This window comes from Cricetulus griseus, chromosome 2, assembly GCF_003668045.3.
Source record: "Cricetulus griseus strain 17A/GY chromosome 2, alternate assembly CriGri-PICRH-1.0, whole genome shotgun sequence".
In the NCBI taxonomy this organism is placed as follows: domain Eukaryota; kingdom Metazoa; phylum Chordata; class Mammalia; order Rodentia; family Cricetidae; genus Cricetulus; species Cricetulus griseus.
Genome location: NC_048595.1, coordinates 243,828,830 through 243,849,239, shown reverse-complemented (window position 1 = coordinate 243,849,239; position 20,410 = coordinate 243,828,830). Strand labels below are relative to the sequence as shown.

General features: G+C 38.1%; 1 protein-coding gene across 2 annotated transcripts in view; it reads left to right on the top strand.

The window, feature by feature from the left end:
- Enpp1 (ectonucleotide pyrophosphatase/phosphodiesterase 1) overlaps positions 1 to 20,187 on the top strand; it is a 58,499-nt gene extending 38,312 nt beyond the window's left edge. The window contains exons 12-25 of one of the 2 annotated variants that reach the window (XM_027402915.2): positions 1,687 to 1,795; positions 3,019 to 3,150; positions 5,659 to 5,690; positions 6,219 to 6,346; positions 7,500 to 7,569; positions 8,228 to 8,315; positions 9,012 to 9,178; positions 10,016 to 10,067; positions 11,428 to 11,579; positions 12,887 to 13,016; positions 14,124 to 14,204; positions 14,980 to 15,112; positions 15,764 to 15,926; positions 18,900 to 20,187. In XM_027402915.2, coding sequence (XP_027258716.1) covers positions 1,687 to 1,795; positions 3,019 to 3,150; positions 5,659 to 5,690; positions 6,219 to 6,346; positions 7,500 to 7,569; positions 8,228 to 8,315; positions 9,012 to 9,178; positions 10,016 to 10,067; positions 11,428 to 11,579; positions 12,887 to 13,016; positions 14,124 to 14,204; positions 14,980 to 15,112; positions 15,764 to 15,926; positions 18,900 to 19,070 — 1,608 coding nt within the window. In that variant the 3' untranslated portion in view covers positions 19,071 to 20,187. Of the gene's footprint in view, positions 1 to 1,686; positions 1,796 to 3,018; positions 3,151 to 5,658; positions 5,691 to 6,218; positions 6,347 to 7,499; positions 7,570 to 8,227; positions 8,316 to 9,011; positions 9,179 to 10,015; positions 10,068 to 11,424; positions 11,580 to 12,886; positions 13,017 to 14,123; positions 14,205 to 14,979; positions 15,113 to 15,763; positions 15,927 to 18,899 lie in introns of both variants that reach the window. The other variant, XM_027402913.2, reaches the window with a different exon arrangement.
- Positions 20,188 to 20,410: the final 223 nt, after the last annotated feature.

The window sequence follows — 20,410 nt, the reverse complement described above, 5'->3', positions numbered from 1 at the left end:
GCTAGTTCCCTGCTCAAGTGACCTGGGCTGGATAGTTTTTGAGTGTTTAGGATTCTTATCACTCGTCTGGCATGTCCATTGGGTAGCCCTATCTGTGCTCCTTAGTCTAAATGCAATATTGTTGAATTTAGTATTAGGGATAGGCAGTGCCTCCCCCCCCCCCACCGCCCTTGAATTTAAACCACTGAATAGACCATCTTTCCTTATTTTTCTGGCCCTGTGTCTGGCATGGAGTCAAACCCTTTGAAAGAGAAGATACTATTTTGTATTGCTTTCATGTCAGGCAAAAGAGAGGGGAACTACTGCTTCTCAGCCAGGACTGTTTCTGTCCTTTGTAGTCTTTCCACCAGAATGTGTGTCCCACAGCTCCGCAGCAGTAAGCAGCCTCACCGTCCCTTGCTTTGACCCTGTAGTCAGTAAAAGGCAGATATGCTCCTTGCTAGAGACAGGGGTTATGAAGCAGTGTGACCAGAACTTAGTCTTATCACAGTAGATCTAGAGAAACTCACTGTTTCTTTCCATGGTTATTGCCATGGTTTGGACAATTGACCAGGCAGCCAGTGTGATTTTCATTATTTTAATTATTAATTTCTATTATTTCACTGATACCTAGAGTCCATGACAAGATCAGTTTGGCTATAAAAATAAATGTTTATTAGATCATATGGTTAAGATTGGTGCAACCCTTTCTGATTTGCTCATTTTCCTGTTTTCTCTGATGTGTTCTTGTTCAGGATGGAGCCCACTACTTTTCAAATCATATTCATCAACCTATAAACTCTATTCAACTCTCTTTGTATTACTGGAACCTCAAAACCACCTTAATATTTAAAGTTTAAAACCCCTGTTGCTTGACTGTCTTCCTGTGAGGGGAGAAGCACACTGAAGGAGCTTGTCTCATATTAAACTGAAATGTACAAGCTGTAAGTGAAGGTAGAGTACAGAAAATGCAGGCAAGACTTCCTTTATAAGGTGAGAGGAAAAGAAAATGCCAAAAAGCAGCCTAACCAATTACTAGCTCTTCCTAAGCCTTGGAATATCAATGTACAAAATATAGGCATTTTGTAAGAAAATGAGGGGTTCCATTCCTGAGGGTCTAAGTCTCTGTTTTAAAAGGACAGTGCTAGATGAAGCACTTAAGGATTAACTTTAATCTGTTTGAAAATCAGGAAACATTGCCCTCATACAGTGACCATTTAAATGATTAAAAAATAAAGAAGAAATTGATTGTGAAAAGTGAAATGCAGATTAAGACTGAATCGGTTTCTGCCCAGAAACTAGTCTTGAGCAAGCATTATTCTGGTTTAATTGAATCTAGGCTGGGTTTGATATCTGGATCTCAGGGAGGGACCAACTAATGGAGGAACCACAGGATATGTGGTTGAGCAAATATAGAATCTGGATCATGTTATTCTTAATTGTGGGCAGATGTTTTGTGATCTTGACCCATATTAGTCTAATGAGTATTTATCATACTTTATCAATGCCTTGGTAGCCCTTCTCTCCCTCCTTCCTCCCTCCTTCCCTCTCTCCTCCCTCTTTTCTCCTTCCCTCCATCTCTCCTCCCTGCCTCTCTCCTCCCTTCCTCCATCCTTCCCTCCCTCCCTCCTTCCTCTGAGTAGACTATGAATATGTAGAAATGGCCTGCGTGTGTATGCATCACACAAGGCTGCTTTCCATTCCTAGGTTATCAAGGCCTTGCAGAAGGTTGACCGAATGGTTGGCATGCTGATGGATGGCCTGAAGGACCTGAACTTGGATAAGTGCCTGAACCTCATCCTCGTCTCAGATCATGGTAATCTGAATTCATTCAGTTACTCTATGGATTATACAGTGTTTTGAAAAAGTTGGCTTGATTGATTTTTGTTTCATTATTTTACTGAATGTTATGGGTAAGTCTTTTTTTTTAATGTGGTTTCTTTTGGATAGTTTTTAGGGAAATGCATTAAATACAAAATATAACGTATAAAATTAAAAAATCTTGTGAGCACACCAGCCATATCTATCTAATTTCTGGTTTAAGAAAATTCTACAACAGGATTTAAAGTGTTAATAACCTCCAGTATTATTTTTGGGTAACTATTATTTAGCTTTAATTGGGATACATTATTGTGTATACAGCCTTGGAACTGGACCATCCATGCAAGAAAGTAGAAACTAGTTTTTTTTACTGTTTTGTTTTGCTAATATCACTTCATATTGCTTCAAAAATAGTTGTAGATAACAGTCTTAGGAAACAATACTAACATATTGTATGCTCAGGGATCTCATGCTTCAGACATATATTCCAGTTTAGTATGAGATGATTTGGATAAACTGTCTTCTTCATGTATGGTAGGACATCTCCTAATTTACACACATGGTGATATCTTAATTCGTCAGTAAGAGGGAACACTCAATTAAATGCCAAATTTGGGGATGAAGGAATAGGAAAATATATTGAAAGTCTGGAGAGACGATGCAGGGATTAAGAGTGTTAACTGCTCTTGCAGAGGACCTGGGTTCACTTTCCAGCACCCATATCAGGAGGCTCGCATCCACAGGTAACTCTAGTTCAAGGGATCTATATCCTCTGGCTTCGTCTACACATTTGTGGTATATATACACATCTAGGCACATGCACATACACATAAGTAAAAATAATAAATATTTTAAAAGAGAGATACAGTGAAAAATACAAAGTTGTGCATCTAGCTGGCATTTGTGTCTTATCAGATGTTCAATTATTATGAGTACTAAATTCTATGTGTGTACATAATTAATTAAATTCTGGAAGTATCCGGTGGCCAAGGCAGGCAGCTCTGTGAGATCAAGGCCAGCTTGGTCTGTGTAGTGAGTTCCAGACTACATAGAGAGACCATGTCTCAAACAGAAAACAACCAACCAAACAAAACAACAATAAAAAAACCCAACAACAACAAAGTAAAAAAAAGCAAATTCTGCAGGTGAAAGAAATTATGCTTTATGTGTTGCTTTCTTTAGTCAATTTTCAACATGTACTGTGGCTTATTTCCCCAGGCATGGAACAAGGCAGCTGTAAGAAGTATGTGTACCTGAATAAGTATTTGGGGGATGTGAACAATATTAAAGTTGTCTATGGACCTGCTGCTCGACTGAGACCCACTGACGTTCCAGAGAAATACTATTCATGTGAGTGACGCTATTTGCTAACTTCACATAGCGCTAGAGAAAATGCATTCCTCTGTATCTGTGTATGTGAGCCATAGGAAAGCATGATTAACTCTCCACCAGATATTCTGTACTTCAGTGAGTTTTATCGGAGAGAAGATAGCTTCACCACTTACCAATTTTATATTCTTGGGTTAAACATTATTTGATGATCTTAATATAATTTCATATTACGATTTATGGTTTATTTTATTAAGTTTTATGCACTGCTTATGTGAAAAAATTCAACCATATTTTTAAGGGTTAGATAATGAATGGCATTCCATTAAAATAACTCACATCATTTTAGAGTAATATTATGTTATGAAGAACACACCAGAAATTATGCATTCTGTAGACAATCAATTCCTTTACTAACAATTTCCTTAAACAGTTTCCTAAAATGATAACATTTATCTTTTACATAGAGTAAGGCAAGCAATTTCATCTTCTCTCCTGAATACATTGGAACACAAACTGCCAAGGCATGTTTAAAGGTATTTATTATTGCCAGGTAGTTGTGGTGCATGGCTTTAATCCCAGCACTAAAAAAGCAGAGGCGGGCATATCTCTATGAGTTCAAGGCTAATCTGGTCTACAAAACTGCACACACAAAAATATTATTATTCTGTAGATCAAGCTTATTTCATAACTATCTTTTATATCTGCTGCCCCTTTGGTTTCCATCTTTGGTTTTGTCCATCTTTTTGATATAATTAGTTTTGCAGTGGAAATATAAATGTGCTTTAATTATCAAAATTGGTTTAGGTTTGGGCTCTGTGATGAAATAAATTTCAGTAGAGATGGTTGAATATTAATGAAGAAAAATTTCCAAGAAAAATTAATGAAGAAAACATTACAAGAAAATGTTTGTGCAAATATATACAAACCAAAGTCTCTGTATTCAAAAAACAAGGAATTTTTTGTTTTGTTTTTTTAATTGGGAAAAGAAATACAACCTTATCCAGAGGTTCCATGGAAGTTTCTTGACCCAACCTACTATGGGTTAAAAAAGAAAATAAAGTGTCTCTTTTAATCATGTACAGATATTTTTGTTTATTCTCTTAATAATTCAGTATAATAGCTATCCTTAGTTCACTTGCATTGTAAGGCAAAGCACTGCATTATAAGTAATGCAGAGATGATTCAAAATATGCAGAAAGATAATGTAAGTTACATACTAAGACTGCATCATTTTGTAGGGGATTTGGGCATCTGAGGATGCTAGCATCTCTGGGAAGACCCTAGAGACATTGCTCATAGATACCGAGGGGTGATTTGCCTGGTTAGTAACCTTTTAGAAAATATATAGACTGACCTCTCTGGATGACATTTGGCATGGAGTGGCTGAGATTAACATATAGACTGACATTCCAGAGTGGTGTTCAGCATGTGGCTGAGCTTTAGCCACAACTTCATTCTGGTTAGGGCTCCAAATTTCCCAAATTAAAGCAAATTCTATGTATCAATTCATCTATCTACATACAATGTGGATTCTTTTGTCTGGGTAGTTTTCTCAAGTTTATATAGAACTAAATAGAGAAGTCAAGGAAAAATTTAGAAAACTAGACTGTTACTAATATGTAGCACAAAGTTTATTAGGCAATGCTAATGAATTTACCTTTACATTCAGCTTTTACACCAATCTACTTGCCCTCTCCATTGTGTCTGTTTTATTTGAAAATTCTAGAATTGCCATTGAATTATGAAATATGCAGAGAAAAAAAGTCATTTCCTCCTCTACATCACAACTCATATCTTCTCTCTAGAGACCACTTGTTATGCTTGGAATATGCCTTCCTAAGTATTTTTTATATTGTATGTGAAACATATATTTTTATTATTACATAGTAAAGTGATGACAGATCTAGATGGATGGATATACAGATAGATGTTTGGATAGATGAGTGTATGGACAGATAGACAAGCAGTAGATGAATGGACAAGCAGAGAAATGCACAGATGGATGGGTAGATAGATAATGGACCAGTGTGACATCATTTCATGGACATCATTACAGACAGGTACCCAAGGATTTGTACCCGTGTGACACCACTTCGTGGCCATCATTATAGAGAGGCACCTAATGGACTGTCTGTTCTTTCCAGTGGCCATTCAGTGATGCGATGAATGAGCTATTGAGAATCAGCTTTGGGAGCTGGTGATGTAACTCCACTGGTAGAGAGAGCTTGCTTAGCCACACCAAACCCTGAGTTTGATCCCTGCTACCACATGAATTGGGTGTGGTGGCACATGCCTGTAGTCCCAGAGTTGCAGGCTGGAGGATTAGAAGTTCAGAGACATCCCCCACTACCTAGTGAGTTTGAGGCCAGCCTGGGATTCATGAGATCCTGTTTTTCTCAAGAAAGGAAAGAAAAATATGCTTTGGTATTGTACTGATGAGTTTGAGTAACATTGTACATCTTTTATCATTTGTGCTTTTAATTGTAGTATATCATTGACTATTAATTCTTTTGTTTGTCCTTTTAGTTAATTATGAAGGTCTTGAAAAAAATCTTTCTGTGAGTATCTTAATTTTTTATTATTTAGTTACTACTATTTTTGGTAATATACATGATTGGTCAGGGTGTCCCACTGAACTGCACATCCACAGTCTTGGTTTTGATTTGGTTTATAACAAATACCTGTTTTAAAAATATGTTTTATGTCCAAGTGCTGAGTTTTATATATACTATATTTCATATTTGATATACTGTAAGTATTAAAGATGTTTTATAGTTATGTTTAACAGGGTATGTGAAATAAGTGCATCAGTTGTAACTCCACTGTAACCTAGTGAGACTTCAAGAGTCCTAGGACTTTTCTTCAGTAGTAATTATAATGCCCAATAAAAGTCTCAACTACCATTCAAATTCTGTAGCTAGCAAGAACCCTTAATTTCCTACCAGTACCCATGTCTTCCCGACAGGCAGATAAAATGTTTTTGAGTAAAGCCTATCCGCACGTAAGAGATTTTTCAAGAGCTATGTATGCCCCAGTTGAAGTGGGAATAACAGTTCTGTTTTGGTTTTTGTCTTTTGCCACATCAGTGCCGGGAGCCAAACCAGCACTTTCGGCCTTACCTGAAACAATTCTTACCCAAGCGCTTGCACTTTGCTAAAAGTGACAGGATCGAGCCTCTGACATTCTATCTGGACCCTCAGTGGCAGCTTGCATTGTAAGTTCTGCAAACATCCTGGGCATACTCAGCCTGATCTAGTATCTGTTCAAGGTGAAGACTGGCCCCTTTCTAACAGCACCTGTAGAATGTTTTAGTCTAATTTTAAACTCTGAACATTTTGAATTCGGTAGTTCTGTGTGCTGCTCAGTTTATTACAGGAAATTTGGCAGGACTCTGGACTTGTGTCTAGCATTCTTTCTCCACTTAGGACAGTTGAAAATGTTTCCAGATGTTGCTAAAGATCTTCTGTGGAGAGGTGATTAGTTCTGCCTGAGAGTCTGGCTGTTCACTTCCGTGTTGATTGTTTCATTGGTGTGTTGTCCCTTACCACGGTGTCTCTTCTACACAAGAATCATTTCTAACAACTTTATGACACATAGCTGCTCGTTTTCATTTTCTTATACCAGCCCACCAAGAAACCTCAACTTGTTGGGCTACTCACTAGTTTGGATGATTAATAATGTTCATTTCTCAAAACTTGACCATTAAATCTTTTGGTAGTCACCCATAAAACCATTCTTTAATGGTGACAAATGCCACTGATAAACAATACCTAAGCAGTGAAACACAGTTCTTGTCAACAGTCACACCCTCTCCACTGTATTAGAGAGCTGGGCATTTAGTCCAGGAGATGCATGGTGAGCCAATGGCTAGCCTCCACAGGTTTGGTATATTTAAATACTCCATATGAAGTGGGGATATAGCTCAGTGGTAAAGTGTTGGCCATTGGTTCAATCCCCAGTACCTCCAATAACAAGATACTACATCTGAGCTTTATTGTAAGCTTCATCATTATTGAGATTTTACAAATGACCTACAGTGGAAATTGAAACCTGGAAGAATGGAGATTAATGACATTCTTTGTGGTAGCAGCTGCACAGTTAGCATTTCAAGCCCCTTTTATCTTATGCTAAAGTTTGGTCACCTCTGTCTTTTGTTTCATGATCAAATCAGCTCTTAGAAATATAGCATAAGGGATAATACCCAAGAGTTTCAAACCCAGGTGGTTTTATTTAGTTTATATTGATTTAACAATAGCCACTTGTTCTTTATGAATGACAGTAGTGGTGTGGTTGAAGTTTTGTTTAATAACTAGAATCATATTACTAATTTATTATAATTCATAATATAATATTATGTCAAAATGTAGGAATCCATCAGAAAGGAAGTATTGCGGAAGTGGATTTCATGGCTCTGACAACCTCTTTTCAAATATGCAAGTGAGTAAACCTTTTATAATCCACCAATAGGATTGATATGAGGAAAGCCAGATAAATGAAGTCTTACATTGTAAAACCCAGAGTGGATGTATGACGAGACAGTAATTGAGTTTGTATTCCTGTTTCCACGGGCATGGGATTTACTGACCTCATTCCTATGTGTCCAATGGTCAGTTTGAATGTATCTGTGCTATATGAACATTTTGGATCATGGTAAAATTCAGTGATTTGATTGATGAGAGGTTATCATGATTATGATCTGGAAGGAGGTAACTCCTGGTGTTTGCTGGCACTTTAACATTTTTCTGAATCTAGTTGTAATAATGATCATCTCTATAGCACTCTGTGATGTGGGCAGGGCGAGGTGTTTGTCTCATTTCATAGATTTAAAAAAAAATCTATTTCATCTTTCATTCTGTTCATTCATCAAGCCAAAGATTATAGTAAAAGAAATGTCCTAGGTCTCTTTAAGAGTTATATGTACAAAGAAAATTAAAACAATACCCAAGACTGCCCCCTGGGCATGATATTTCAATTAGATACACATATGTATGTATGTATATACATACATGTGTGCAATGCAGACAGTATAAAATTTTGATCAGCTACATGAATAACTGAATTAAACTGACAAGTTTAATGTTTCTGGTGAATTCAGGCTCTCTTTATTGGCTATGGACCTGCCTTCAAACATGGCGCTGAGGTTGACTCCTTTGAAAATATTGAAGTCTATAACTTAATGTGTGGTGAGTGTGAGCAGCACATTTCTTCTAAGACAGGTGGAGTAGGGCACACACTCGGCACCTCTGTGGGCACGCTAGTGCAGTGAGAGAAGATACTTGCATTTCTGCCGTGGTCTTTGTCGTGACTGAGAGCCACTGGAAGGCTATGCAGAGCTCGATGCCTGATGACTCACCTGTTCCTTTTCCACAGTAAATGATAAAACACTCAGAGCCTGAGGCTTAATGTTAGGAGTTTTGACTCTGCAGTGATGGGCACCATTGAAGAGTTTGGGGGCAGTGAAAGGTTTCCAGAATGTGTGGTGTCTCTGCTATCCATGCTAGTTGAACAGACACCATTGTCAATGGATGTGAAGGAAGGTCCACAATGAGTATGACTTGCTTGATCTGTGACTTCTGACTCCGGTTCAGTTCCCAGAACCACATCAGATAGCTGTAGTGGATTCAACACTCTCTCTAGCCTGCACTCACACACACACACACACACACACACACACACTTAAAAAAAAAAACTTTATTAGGTTAAAAGAGTCACAGATTGCTATAGCCCAAAGGCGAATGTGTTCTGTCTTCACTATAGTTAAGTAGTAAGAGAATCAAATACATTGGATTTAAGACAACAAAATGAAACTCATGGTATAAATCAATTTGTTTCATCTTGAAACTCCTAATTAATTCTTGGCCATTCTTGGAACAATGCAGATTTGTTGGGTTTGATCCCAGCTCCTAATAATGGAAGTCATGGCAGTCTTAACCACCTTCTAAAGAAACCTATTTACACCCCAAGTCTTCCTGAAGAAGAGAGCTCCCCGGATCAGTGTCCAATCAAATCAATATCCAGTAACCTCGGCTGCACATGTGACTCCTGGGTAGGTCTAGCTGCAATGCTTACCAGCACTGGTGTGTGTGTGTGTGTGTGTGTGTGTGTGTGTGTGTGTGTTTTAAAAATGCTACAGAAACAGCTAAGATGAAATTAAGATGTAGAAAGTTGGATATAGCACAGTTATTAAGCATCTGTGTATTTGTTTTTAAATCTAAAAACACATGCAGACTGTTTATTAGATATCTCCCTATCTAGCTTTTGCATTTTTAGCTGTTTGGTTTTTGTTGTTGTTGTTGTTGTTGTTGTTGTTTTTCTTTTTTTACTCTCTGGATGTTTCCATCCCTTCAGGTAAATGCTAGAGGAACCCTTTAGCAGAGTAAACCCATCTTATTGAATGTTGCTTCTCTAAAATATAGCCCAACATACTGCATATTTGGGGGGAATTTTTTGTTCAAATGGATATAATAGGATGTCCCATTTTCATTAATTGTGACTGCCCTAGGCACAGCGTTAACATCTTGGTTGTTGTAAGAATGTAAAAGTATCCAGTAATTTGTGAACCAAATGGGCAACATTCATAAAGTTAGCAGATGGAGTTTATTTTAACTTCCTCTTTGGTTTTACTCAGACCTGGAGTAGATCAGAACTGTAAAACAGATTTATAGTTTTCCATAGCCACAGATAATTGTGTCCTATTGCAACTGTTGTGGGTCCCCTTTCACCCTCCTTTTGGAAGAATGAAAACCTCTGATTTTTGCAATACCTTGTAAATGTTATTTTTGTTCTTTCTTGGATTAGTTAGTGCTACAGAAATGATATAGGACAGAATTAAAGTGTGTATCTCTCTTAATTCTTAAAACGCATTTTTATGAACCTCTTTTAGATTGTACCAGTGGTGGACTTTGAGAAAGAGTTTAATCTGACCATGGAAGTTGGTAAGTCATGTTCCACTTGGATCTGAAATGTGGAGGCAATAATGTTGTTCTGGGGGTGAGGTCTTTATAAAGGACCAATAAAATAAGGAAACAGGGAGCTTTTTGATGAGACATAGTGTTTTCGTTGCCAGCCTAGCCTGTAAGTCATAATGCAAGAAATGCCATTTTACAATGGGAATGTGTACACCCTGCCGTGCTTCTCTTTCTGAATGTTTGAAAGTGTTTTGAAATTTTAACAATTTTTGTAGGTTTATAAGAAAGTTTAGAGTTCCATTTAAAATACATGTCTCTTTAATATAGGTTAATTTTTCTATCTACAGTTACTGCCTCATATTTTTAAATGAGGGTTATAATATGGTAGGTGACAGAGGCAATATTTCATAATTGTGACCTGGATGCTCAAAGCCACTTTGCTGCGTTCTCTGATCTTTAAATGATCTGACTGACATTTTTTCCTTGCTGGAACAAAATGGTCAATTCTACATTAATCCTGCCTTGAACTGGGCTGTGTGAAACCGCTCTTGTAACTGTTGGGTTAGCACAATCTTTTCTGTCCCCGAGGTGTCACAATATGTGGCAAGACTGATGATGTCAGACCTGGGTGTAGTTGAGCTTGTGGGCTCAGGGAATGGATTTATTCCCTGCAAGTTGTTGTCGCCTCCTCTGTGGAACAGGTGTAGGACATGTAGGATAGAGAGAATGAAAGTAGTTCTGCAAAGCATCTGACACCTAGAAAAGGCCATCAAGCCATTGTCTACAGTCTCATCGTTTCAGTCCCTTGTTCTTAGGCTCTCCCTTCTAAATATCCACCTATGTTTTCTTCACTTCAAATTACTTAGTGAAGAGTAGATAATCAAAATAACATTAAAGCATTTCAGGGGACTGGTTTTACAGTTAAGTTGGTAGATTGCTTGCCAGCATGCATGAAGTCCTGGGTCCAGTTTTCCAGAACCATGTAAAATTAGGCGTAGTGTTATACACCTGTAATGCCAGTACTCAGGAGTACAAGCAGGAGGATCAGAAGTTCAAGGTCAACCTTGGCTGCACAATAAATTTGAGACCAAGCTGGGCTACCTGAGACTATCTCAAAAAGATAAGTCCTGGTTAACTAGAATTTCTAGTAATTCAAGGTAGTGTCCTCTTGTGATACTTCGATAGACCTTGATATTCCAGTAAGGAAGCAAAGTTTTGGAATTCACATTTGTATGTGGTTCTGTACTTTGCAGTGTCTGTGACGTTTTTATGGTTAAAAGCTCATTTCTCCACTTGCCTCAAAGGAGGAGAGGGGTGGATAAGTGTTCCATTGTATAGTATCAAATAACATGAAGTGTGGTTTGTTTTCCCTTTTTAACTCAAGTAGAGGGTATCAGAAATATTACTGCACCTTACGGAAGACCCCGGTTTCTGCAGAAGAAACACAGCATTTGTCTTCTTTACCAACAACACTTTATGAGTGGATACAGCCAGGTCATCTTCATGCCCCTCTGGACATCTTACACCTTCCTCAGTAATGCAAGTATCTGTCACCTCTTACACTCTGTTGGAAGCAGTTTGCTTGTGTTACTGTTACCTCTTCCTGAGTGAAGAGAGTACTGAACAGAGTGAGGGTCCAGGAAGTTAGAGGCAAGTTTTAGGTCAACCACGATTTATCTGTGTTGCTCTGCGAGTCAGAATAAACTGTTCAGTAGCTGATTTTTCTTTATCCTCTTTTACCCCCTATTTTTAATATGGCATGACTCTGATTTATAATAGAAGGAAATCTGATTAGCAATCAGTCACAATTACTCTTTTCTAATTGTGTGGCTATGGAGCACATGGATTGTATTCAACTGACCAAATCTAATGTGACCCTAAGAGCTCAATCCTGTCATCACCTCCCATCTGCCTGAGGATCCCAGACCAGACCAGGAGGCATTCCTTCTCTCTCTGCTCCTGCCAACAACAGAGCAGTGGGGCCTTGAAAACAGCATGTGCAAATATCCCAGAACTACTGTCATCCTCACTCACTCCAGCGCCATGGGGCTTAGATGGGAGGAGATTGGAAAAGGAACTGTGGGTGATTGGCAAGACATAAAGACACCCTTCAGGGATCTAAGAGAGCTCCATTGATGGAAGCTGTGAGACTTACTACATGAACTTAGTGTTAATAGTCTCTGAGACTCCTAAATAAAAAGATAGGGTTATGTATATATGTGAATAGCATTTCTATTAAAATGTTTATTTTTCTAGACATTCGTATTTATGCAAAATTTCGCGAGCATTTTTAAAAAGTTGTGAGGGTTACCCTCATTCCCTTTCTTCCCTTTGCAGTATGTAGCATTCACCGTATTTGGTAAACTCCAGCATTTATTGTTACTTATTGCCTTAATTTGTGATGGCCATTGATTCTATTTGAACTGATTTGTTTTTTAATCTAAGCAAAGCTATGGGAGGTCACATTCATCATAACCCCCGATGGCTTCACCTTGGTTCTCAGTGGCTTCTCCTCCCTCTCTCAGCAACTTTTAGTGGTGTTTTTGGATATAGAAGATGGTGTAGAATTTCTAGAAATCAACATTTTATATCATACGGTGTTTAAAACTGTGTAAATAAAACATAACACCATCTCAGCAGAAGATATTTGCACCTATGGGGATCAATAGTCTTACCATTGTAGAGTGTGTTTGTGTGTTAGTTAGAGAACATCCATAGACAAATGGGAAACCAGAGAAGGTTGTGACCCCATCCAGGCCTGGGCAATGCAGTTTGCCTTTAGTTCGTTAGCTTCCTTTTCTGCTACATGTCTGGTTTCCGCTGACCCTTCACTATTTGTTCTTCAGGACTATGTCTCCACAGAAGACTTTTCCAGCTGCCTATACCAGGACCTTCGGATCCCTGTTAGTCCCGCCCATAAATGTTCCTTTTATAAAAGTAATTCTAAGCTAAGTTATGGGTTCCTCGCTCCACCAAGTAAGTACCTCCCCACCTCTGTCCCATGACTTTCCCTTCACTTAGCTTCTCTCTTTGCTAACTTTTACATCTCTCATGGGTCTGAGGGTGTGACTGACTGCTAAAGAACTCACCTATCATGTGGGAACCCCAGGTCAGAATGTCAGCACCCAATTAATAATAACAAAAGTAATAAAATAAATTAGTGAGAAATATCTTCCATGTATTCTGTGGCACTGTGTGGTAGAACCTTTTTATATAATAGTGAAAATTGTACATTAGGAACATAATTGGGAAAACATTACCTTGGTTTAAGTCTTGAATATATGATTCATTGTGTGTTGGAGGAATAATTGACCTGGTGCAAATATTTCACGTAGAAGACTCAGGGAGTAAAAGGCTGCATCTGGGTCTTAGGAGGGGGGTACATTTTAGGATGAAGGTGACTGGTGAGGGAAGTAGGTAAAGGTGGCGCCTTCATAGCTTGCTCATCTGTTGCTGCAGAACTTCTAGACTGGCACCTTTGAAGGAATGGCTCCATTCCTAAAGTGGCAGACTTTAAGGCCAGCCGTAAAAGACAAATGTGGAAAGGTCCCAGATTCCCAAGCCCACAGCTTCCAGTTCAGCTGCCAGTACACGTCTGCAGACAAATCTTGGCTGTTGTACTGTCAGAAAGCACGTCCTGGCTTAAAGCAGCCTCGTGTGGCATGCTTGGGCAGACTTCTGGGTTGTTTTCTGGGGGTGGTAGGTATTGTGCTGAAGCTAGAACTTCAGAGCTGCCTCCCCATTGACTGTTAAGATAAGTTTAAGAAGGTTGTAAACACAGTATTCTCTCAGGTGAAATAAAAACAAGATTAAAGTTCGAAAGTGTGTGGCTCAAAACTTTCTCGCATTAATTTGCTTCTCTTTGATGCATGGTCAGCATAAAGAAGACTTTAAATTTGGATTTTTCTAAACAAAGTGGCCAAATGTGTTGTGTTTCTCCTCCCCTAGAGTCTGGGTAGGTTTTCCAGGCTTCAGGCAGCACTCAGCTAATTTTTAAAAATGCTCCCTCTCCACCCAAGAAATTGCAAAATATTATCTGTGCTGTATGAACAAGTCCTCTTTTTGTCTTTTTTTCCTTTACAGGACTAAATACAATTGAAAATCAAATATATTCTGAAGCATTGCTTACTTCTAATATAGTGCCAATGTATCAGAGTTTTCAAGGTAAAGACCTTTACTGATTGTTCAGCATATGTAGATTTAGTTGATATGTAATAGGATTTATAGTTTTGATTAAATGTGTGTTTGTCAAGTACACTCTTCAAAGCTTAACTCTGAAAGCACTTGAACACAAAAAACCCTATATAATCTAATATCTGTTTGCTTTGTATTTAAACATTATAAACACTATTTTGGCAAAAAAGTGTAAGGAATGCCCTCTAAAGTTACATAGTGAATATAATAAACTAATACATTAACTTTCAGTATGGTTTCTTATTTAAGTAAGTTTGTGTAATTATTTTTTATTTTTAAGATGAATAGATTTCATAGCATCCTTAACCACTTCAGTATCTGATGCGTGTAAGAGTTGATAAATATTTTTATTTAAACTTATGATATAGAATATCAAAATATGCCATGTATAGGTACATCTTTCTTTAGATTTTTGTGTATGACACATGTATATTTTCAGAGGGCAAATTCAGATATCAGTAGTTAGTGAATCATTATTTGTGGTGCTTTGGTGCTTAATGGTGACACATGATCATTACCACAGTTTAAGGAACATATTTCCAAATACGGAAACAGAGTTGATCCAGTCCCCTCCAAAATCTAAAAGTCAATAGTGAAATGTGGATTTGACACTAAGACCGAAGCCAACCCTGAACTTGTCATTAGTTATCAGAGGACTAATTTTGCTTCACGTCGTTAGTCTCTTCCACATAGCAGGGTGGCCTGTCATTCTTTTGGAACCCCAGCATCTTCTTTTCTCTTTCAGTTATATGGCAGTACATCCATGACACCGTGCTACAAAGGTATGCCAAAGAATGGAGTGGTGTCAACGTCATCAGTGGCCCTGTATTTGACTTTGATTATGATGGACGCTATGATCCCTTAGAGACCCTGAAACGGTAAGGACATATATCAGCTTTAAAAGTAGTTATAGAGGGGGATTTCCATTTAGTCAGCAGACCATTTTCTGTACAGCACAATTCGTTCATTTATAGGAGACTTTTATCACCCAGGAGCCATGATATATTTTGATGTATCACTCGGTTTTCAATCAAAAATTTTTTTTCAGTGAGAGGAGTGATACCTACCCCATCCAATTTAGTAGAGCAATTCATGAGCATAGTATAAATACTAACCCTGTTTTGAGATCTTTGTGTGGCTCAGTGTCAGGATGCTCATTTAAGAGATGGTCAGTTAGAAGCGGAAGCTGAGAACAATATTGGTCTAGAGTTAGCATATTGGTTATGTGTTCAACGATATATATATGGATATATATATATATATATATATATATATATATATATATATTGCCTGAATATTCTTTAGGTAGAAATGAAAAAACAAATTTCAATAGAAAAAATTATTTGAATATTATAATTACTAGCATCATGATTGGAATATTGAGTCATCACAATTATTTCACTTATAATATGCTTATTTAATTGAATTTGAATTTTAGGTATTTTTTATTAAGAGCAGGTCCTACTGAAGTGCCTATTAAAAGAAAAATAGATATTTCTTAATGGAAGTGTATATTGTGTACTTTACAGAAACAGCAAAGTCATCCGTAATCAGGAAATTCTGGTTCCAACTCACTTCTTCATTGTGCTCACCCATTGCAAACTGTCATCTCAGAGTCCCTTAGAGTGCACAGACTTGGATGCTTCAGCCTTCATCTTGCCTCATCGGCCTAATCACATGGAGAGCTGTACTGTAAGTAGTCTTCCTTGCCTCCTCCACACATTGACATGTGAAGTGCGAGTACCTTACATTGCTCTTGAAGAAACAGAACTCCTGAGTGTACATGGGCTTTAGAATTGCATAATGGTGTTAAATGTGGTCTGTAGGGAGAGACTCTGGATACCTGTACCGCTGACCATGCCCAAATGGTATGTAGAGGGGTAGGATAAAGAGCAAGGAGGAGAGGCACTTGTCCTCTTTCTCCTCTTTCGGGGTTCAAGCCAGTTCTTGGAGTTCGTCTGAGACTGGGCTGCTCGGAGTGCTAATCTGGTTATCAGTTACACGTGTGAGTTGCTTTTATCACTAACATTTATAATATACCATCAAAAACCATATCTTGTGTATGGCTGTGTTCTTTATCAGTGGTCCTTGGTTTTTACTATATTATTTATTTAGATAGCATGTATGGTGTGTGTGTGTGTGTGTGTGTGTGTGTGTGTGTGTGTGTGTGTGTGTGTGTGTGTGTTGTCTGTTGGCACACCTGCCTTGGTGGATAATGCATGTGGAGGCCTATGGTTGTGTGTGGGGAGTCTATCCTCTTCTACCATTTGGGATCTGGGGATCAAACTCAAGTTGTCAAGCTTGGTGACAAGTCCATCTTAATGGTTCTTAAATTGATCTTTGAAAATGATAGGAGATCACCTTGTCCTTAAAAACCTTAAAAATCAGGTCAGATACTTCTCCCATGGCCTATTTGCTAAAGTCTAGGTTGATTTGTGATAGGAATTTTCTTGGGTTCCAAAACTAGACTTATAATTCTACAATTATAAATATCTTAAAGTTCTAGTTAGACTGTATTTAAATAAGTTTCTACATGTAATGTTATTGTGAAAATCTTTCCTATCATATTTGTCATTTCAATGATATTTTCTGGGGGGAACAATTGTTTATTGTTCTCCGTCACTCCTTTTTCTTGAGAGATTAAATTCCCATTAAATATATCAGTTGTCCATTCTGCACCAACCGCCAATTTATCCATTCACCAAAATAATGTTGAGTGACATGAGTCAAACATTGAATCACTCTTCTACTCTACCATTCCAAAAGGAAATGCCCTCCTTTGGTGATGAAAATATGGATTCCAGTTCTTTAATGGTGACATATTTACAAGATGCTAAATATTGGATTTGAGCCAGAAAGAGGGTTTTCCTTTAAAGCATGTCCCATGTAGTTATTGATCCTTCCATTTCACCTCTGAAGGAGTGAGTAAAGTTAGTTGCATTAGCCAGAAGAAACCAGATTCTTTCTGCGTACTTTTTAATCCATTCCCATGAATATTGAAGCAAATGGAAACTACCTACTTACTTCACGGATATAGCTGCTCCCCTCAAAGCCAGAGTAAGGGTTGTGGCAGAGAGGGAACTGAGTATTAGGCAGTAGGAAGTTGAAGATTAATGGGAAATGGGAGGTTGCTGACCTGCTTTGTATGGGGAAAGTTTGTTTATTATTTTCAACTAGTAAATCCCAAGAATGCCTGGGGCTTTTAAAAAATTACATTTAGCCGAGCAGTGATGGCTCACACATTTATTCCCAGCACTCCGTAGGCAGAGACAGGTGGATCTCTGTGAGTCTGAGGCAGCCTGGTTTCCAGAGCGAGTTCCAGGACAGGCTCCAAAGCTACAGAGAAAACAAAACCCTGTCATGAAAAACAAAAACAAAAACAAAAACAAAGCAAAAAACCCAATTGCATTTATTTATAATGTGTGCATGCACATGTGTGTGTTCAAATGCCATATAGATCTCAGAGAACAACTTTCAGGAGTTGGTTCTTTCCTTCCCTGACATTTGCCCTTGGGATTAAACTTTGGCAGCAAGGGCCCTCACTGCTGAGCCATCTCACTGGCCCTATAGGCTTTTTTTGATATATGTCTTTGACATTCTCCCATAGCCATTTTCATAAATGCTTATAGCATATGGATATATGATTTCTATCCATATTATCTGATTTAACCATGATCTCTACTTTCATTTTGCAGAAAACCCACTTTTGGTTCTTTTCTGATCCCGTAATATCTAGGTCTTTACTCTCTGTAGAAATGAAATTGCATTTTATGTATTTTCCAACCCCATTTTCATGCAGCCATTAAGATAATATATTCCTATGGGAACTAGAGTTTGTGTAACACAGTTGGTCACAATTTATATTTGATCTTTAAAGCCAGCCCAACAGAGAGCCAGGAAAGATGACTCAATAGTTAAGAATACTGGCTGCTTTTCCAGTGGCCTTCGGTTGGATTATAGCACAAATGATCTGTAACTTTAGTTCCAGATCTGATCATCCTGTCTGTTGTGGTGCATAGATATTCGTGCAGGCAAAACACCTGTACATATAAAATTTAAAAATACATGAAACTCAATAAATAAATAAACCACCCTAGAAGAATATGGTAAAGGAGTGCAAATTGACTTGTCAAGTAATTTTCTAACAGGACAATACAATCAGAACTTGTATCCATTTCCCCCCATTTCTTCTCTATCATGCTATATAGTTCCCATTTTCTGTTTTGTTGTTGTATTGTTTAGTTTTGGTGTTTCGAGACAGGGTTTCTCTGTGTAACTGCCCTGGATGTCCTGGAACTCTCTCTGTAGACTAGGCTGGCCTCCAACTTGGAAATCCACCTGCCTCTGCCTCCCAAGTGCCCAGCTTTCCAGTAGTCTGGAAGCTCCCAGGAATGATTATTTTTACACCTGTGCAATGTTTAACCTTCTGTTCCCAGTTTCCTCTCTTTCTTTCAAGTTTGATACATCTAATTTAACAGACATGTATGTTGTAGATACTGGAAAATATGCTACTCAAAAGTGTCCATTATGCATAACATGGATCCTATGACTTACCATTTCACAGCCCCAGAGTTCCTTGGTGACTGAAGTGGGAAGAGGGGGATCTTGTGGGGAAAGTAGGCTGTGTGTTCTCTGGTGACACTTCTTCATTTTCCTGCCTTCCAGTATGGGAAACAGGAGTCTACATGGATCGAAGAGTTACTGACATTGCACAGAGCTCGGGTCACAGATGTCGAACTCATCACTGGACTCAGCTTCTACCATGAACGACAAGAATCAGTTTCAGACCTGTTGAGGTTGAAAACACATTTGCCAATCTTTAGCCAAGAAGACTGATCTTTTTTTTATTAAAAAATGAACCCTACATCTTTTTTGAGAGAATCTTATATTTTATACCGTCCTCTACACTTTCACATTGTTTGGAAACTGTCAAGTGGAGTTAAAACTGGGAATCCTTTGTGATGCCTATTCTGGGCCATGTGACACTCAGCACATCAGAGGCTGTTCCTGTCCTGTGTTATGCAGATTTCCTGCGTAAGGATTAAATGTGTTATTAACACACTGGGAATAAAGACTTCACACCTGCAAGTGCTCTTGGGACTCTCTTCAGGGAGAAGGGGCAGTGAACATGATGTTGGAATCTTATTATTTGTAATAAAACTAAGTAAAGGACTGGGGTAATCCATGTCACATTAAAAATAGAAAGTAGTTCTGGATTAATTTTAACTTGGAGTTTCAGTTTTAACTAAAATTATTTGAGGTTCCATTTCTGTCTTTTCTGTCTCCTCCAAAAGCCAATTCATTAGTCTTGTGATTTTAAAACAAATTGTGTTTGGTTCTCTTCAGATTTAGTGACTTTGACAAATTGGAGTTTGATGGAAAAGTTGTGAGTTGAATATGTCTAGCTATTATAAAAATTGGACTCTACATTTGTACACACACACACACACACACACACACACACACACACACACACACACACATTCCCATTATCTTCACTAGAAATAAACAAATATTGAAAACAGCCCTGAAAGTGGTTCTCTTGGGTCATTTAAAATTGGCCTTGAACTCATTGGCATTTGCAAAGTGACATTTTCCATTGAGAAGAGTGTTTTCTTCTGCACAAGGGACTCCACCAGTGGGAGAAGGACTTTTCCTGGCTTAACTGTTAGGTTTGAGGTTGTGTGGATCTGAAGAGGTTATGTTACCCATCCCTTAGCATCTTCACTGTGGCCATGACAGATACAACAGTGAGGGTGATTTCCCCTCTGCATCGATGGTTCCCTTGTTCCAACCTGTGACTTTCCAAGGCTATGTTCAATTGTAGGTTTCCTGGGTCCTCTTTTGGTACAATATTAGTCTACCAAAGATTTTCATACATTTTCCATAAGATGACCATTCTTTGTGTCATCCACAAAGATGTTTAAATAATAAAACTTGTAACTGAAATTTACTGAGCAGCTTAGCGTCATTTCATTTTAGCTCATAGCCTCTTCAACTCTTGTATGTGCATTTTTTAATCTGTTCTTTGCATGTACAGGTTTAGCATTTTTCTGTCATTGGGTCTAGTGTTTTGTTTGTTTTTATTTTGCTGTTTATCTTATCCATTCTGCTGTTGAGCCTTCCCATTGGTTTTAAACATAAGCTATTGTTGTATTCTTCTGTTTGCTGAGAAT